Below are 3,143 nucleotides of genomic sequence, written 5' to 3'. Positions count from 1 at the left end.
CTTTCTTTGTTATGTTCTTCCATGGGAATTTCTTGAAAAGAATCCAAAGGAAATAAATGATGGTAAGAGCGTGCCAGATGGGGAGCAGACACCAACGTAAGACCTAACACATAAAAAACAGAGACACACTTGATAGTTCACAGGCCATAGGGGAAAGAGCTAAAAAATCATATGTGATAAGTTAGACTAAAAAATAATATGCTTCTTATAGGGTTCCTAGTATTTATTTCTCCACATTATTAATGGGATTTCTAAGATAGTTTTGATTTTGTTGCTAAAGGACTATATGATATTTGTGTATCTGCTTAGATGAAAGAAAATTCTATAATCCAATCACTTTTATTTCCAATTATAATTCTATATATTTAATGCTGCTAAGTGCTACAAACATCTACTACAACTATCACAAGCTCTTTACATAATAATGTTTTTCCAGAAAGAGAAAGAATATGAAAAGTCTTCCAGCATACTTTATTTATTCTTGGAAGTGGAGAACTTTGCACCCAATGAATAATAATAAAAAAAATTTAAAAAAAAATCTATTTCTACTCTCACAGATTTAAACTCAGATGTGTAGGCAGAACTTAAGGTTTGCATTTACATTAGCAGTAATATAAGTATAAAAGCTCTTTAAGGTTAACTTTTTGAATAAAGAATGAAGAGTTTCTTACCACATATTTTACATTCAACAGGGAGCTCACTGTACTTTGCCCGACACTGTGGGCAGAAATAGCCTCCTAAGGTAAGTCCAGGCTCGGCACTGCTGTCCAAATGCCTGTGGAGGCAAAGGTACTTTTAGAAAGAGGTATAAAACATGGCACTAGAACTAAAGAAAATATGCTACCTTGATTTTAAAATCCTGAAGTTTTCCCATGCTCAATGCCCCTCTGTTCATTTTTAAAAAATTTTATTTTTTCCTGTTAAATCTGCTATTAATACCATTCAATGCATTTTAATCTTAGATATTTTATTCTTCATCAGAAAGTATGTGATGAACCCTCAGAAAGGATCCTGTGTTATATCTTTCTCATGTCTTTCTATCACACTCATGGTTTCCTCAATCTTCCTTAACATGGATAGAGAGGGTGAGTAAGGGGGGGTGAGAGACAGAGTGTGTGTAAGATAGCTGTTTTAATGATTTTGCCGAATTCTGACAATTGTTTTATTTCTGAGTATGTTTAAATGGAATACTTTTTCTTTATCCTTGTTAGGGTCATATTACCCTATGACTTTGCACTTCTAGTATCATTTGACATTGTGAATCTTGCTGTATTTTGGGTGCCTGACAGTTTCGTATCCCTTTAAAGATCATGTGGCTTTATTCTAGAATACAATTAAATTATTTGAAAATAGTTTGGTCTGTTCAAAACTTGTTTATAAGCTTTTTTTTTAATTATTAAATTTTATTAGTTTTAATGAACATTTACAGGGATTTTGGGTTTTCATTCCTTCATTGCTGCACCATTCTCTCTACCCTCCTCCCCAGTTTGTTCTTCTTCCCCCGCCATCCGAATGTCTGTTTTAATTGTCCAATTGCCACATTGCTTGTCAAAGTCAGTTCTGATTAATCTCCTTTGTCGGTGTGTCCTTTGCCATTCCCTATCACTCCTCCCTGAGAGAGGCTTCACCCTGATTCATAAGGAAAAGGGGATGGCGTATTCTCTTAGCTACTTCCTGCTGAAAAGGGACGCTGTGGGTTTCAGGGTGAAGATCTTCTCTCACTACTCTAAAGGGCGTTTATAAGCTTTTTTAAAGTTGGTTACTACAAATGTTAGGCTGGGGTTAGTTTGGTCCCATTACTGTGAGCTCTATTCAGTGTCCCAGATGTCAAGAAATCTTTCCACACTGTGGCAATACGAATCGTGTAAACTCTTGAGACCATTTGGCCTGCTCCTTTCTGTGTTCTTTCTCTACCTTCTGGTAATTTCCTCATTTGTTGATCAACACTCAGTGAAGAACTCAGAAAGAACTTTACAGAGCTCTCTAGAGAGCTCTCTCTGGGTAACTCTTTCCTCATACTATGCTCACAAACTGTAGACACTTGAGGCTCCCTAAACTCGGAATTTTGAGAGCTCTGGTGGCTTAGCGGCAAGAAGCTATGCTGCAACTATGAAGACATGTGGTTCAAATTCCATCAGTTGCTTTGCGGGAGAAGGACAGGCAATGTCCTCCCATGCAATTAATTGCCTCTGAAAACCATTGGAGGGTCAGCTTTGGGTTGGTTTCAACTTGATGGTACACAACAATAACAAACTGAATTTAGTTTCTTGAATTCAGCAAGCCTGTATGAGTTCTGTTTGGGTTCGCACTTCTCTTGAGCAATAGCCTGGAAATTTTTTCTAGGGAGTTTCCTGGCACAATCATAGGGTTGACATTATTAGTCTCTCTTCTCAGGCAATTAGTTTCTCTTCTTATGTACACTGACTATTGTTTAATACCTGAAAATGTTGTTTCTGTATTTTGTATGTTTTCCGAAGTGTTTAAGGAAAAGGGTAAATCTTGCCTGTTACACTTCCCTTCTTAGATTTAATTTTGTTTCATAATGGTTTAAAATATAAATTTCCCAACCAAGCCATATTTAGAAAGTTGATTTCTATATACTTGATCCCTCTGCCTTTCCCCACATATTTCCTTCATGTAATCATTATAAAGAGCATTGTCCTGCTATTATTGGTATTTTTATTATTACTAATATAAACAAACAGGTACAAATTAAAAAAATGTCTACTAAATCTATTACATTGGCTTGAGGTGTCACCTACCCTGCCTCTTGAGATAAATATCTGCATATAATTATTTCTCTACTCTGTTTTTTTATTTAGTAAAATACCCTGAAGAAGTATATAGAATCCTCATTCTTTTTTTTTTTATAGCTACATCAAATGTATTATTTTACAATAGCCATTACATTCCAAGGTCATTTTTTTTTCTTCCAGCCTGCTGGACACTTCAGCCATTTTGGTCTTAATATTATTAATTGCATTTAGTACTCTCGCTATCTTGTGATTTTTTTTTAATTCTTGTACCTGTTTATCTATAGTTTCAATTATTTCTTCTGTCTTTTGCATTTTCTTCCATAGTTGTGCAAGTTCCTCCTCTTCTGGATCCATGTTTCTGGAGTGTTTGCTTCCACAGTGTTTCCA

General features: G+C 35.4%; 1 protein-coding gene across 1 annotated transcript in view; it reads right to left on the bottom strand.

Moving 5' to 3' along the window:
• The window catches only part of LOC102853841 (general transcription factor IIH subunit 2-like), a 24,383-nt gene that overhangs the window by 6,152 nt on the left and 15,088 nt on the right, over nucleotides 1-3,143 (bottom strand). Inside the window, exons 12-13 of the mRNA XM_006900045.1 lie at nucleotides 672-775; nucleotides 9-103 (exon numbers count right to left, since the gene is read on the bottom strand). Of these exons, the coding sequence (XP_006900107.1) occupies nucleotides 9-103; nucleotides 672-775 (199 nt within the window). The remainder of the gene's footprint in view (nucleotides 1-8; nucleotides 104-671; nucleotides 776-3,143) is intronic.

This window comes from Elephantulus edwardii, unplaced genomic scaffold, assembly GCF_000299155.1.
Source record: "Elephantulus edwardii isolate Elephantulus edwardi_28Jun2011 unplaced genomic scaffold, EleEdw1.0 scaffold00271, whole genome shotgun sequence".
In the NCBI taxonomy this organism is placed as follows: domain Eukaryota; kingdom Metazoa; phylum Chordata; class Mammalia; order Macroscelidea; family Macroscelididae; genus Elephantulus; species Elephantulus edwardii.
This window is presented reverse-complemented; position numbering and strand designations above follow the sequence as displayed.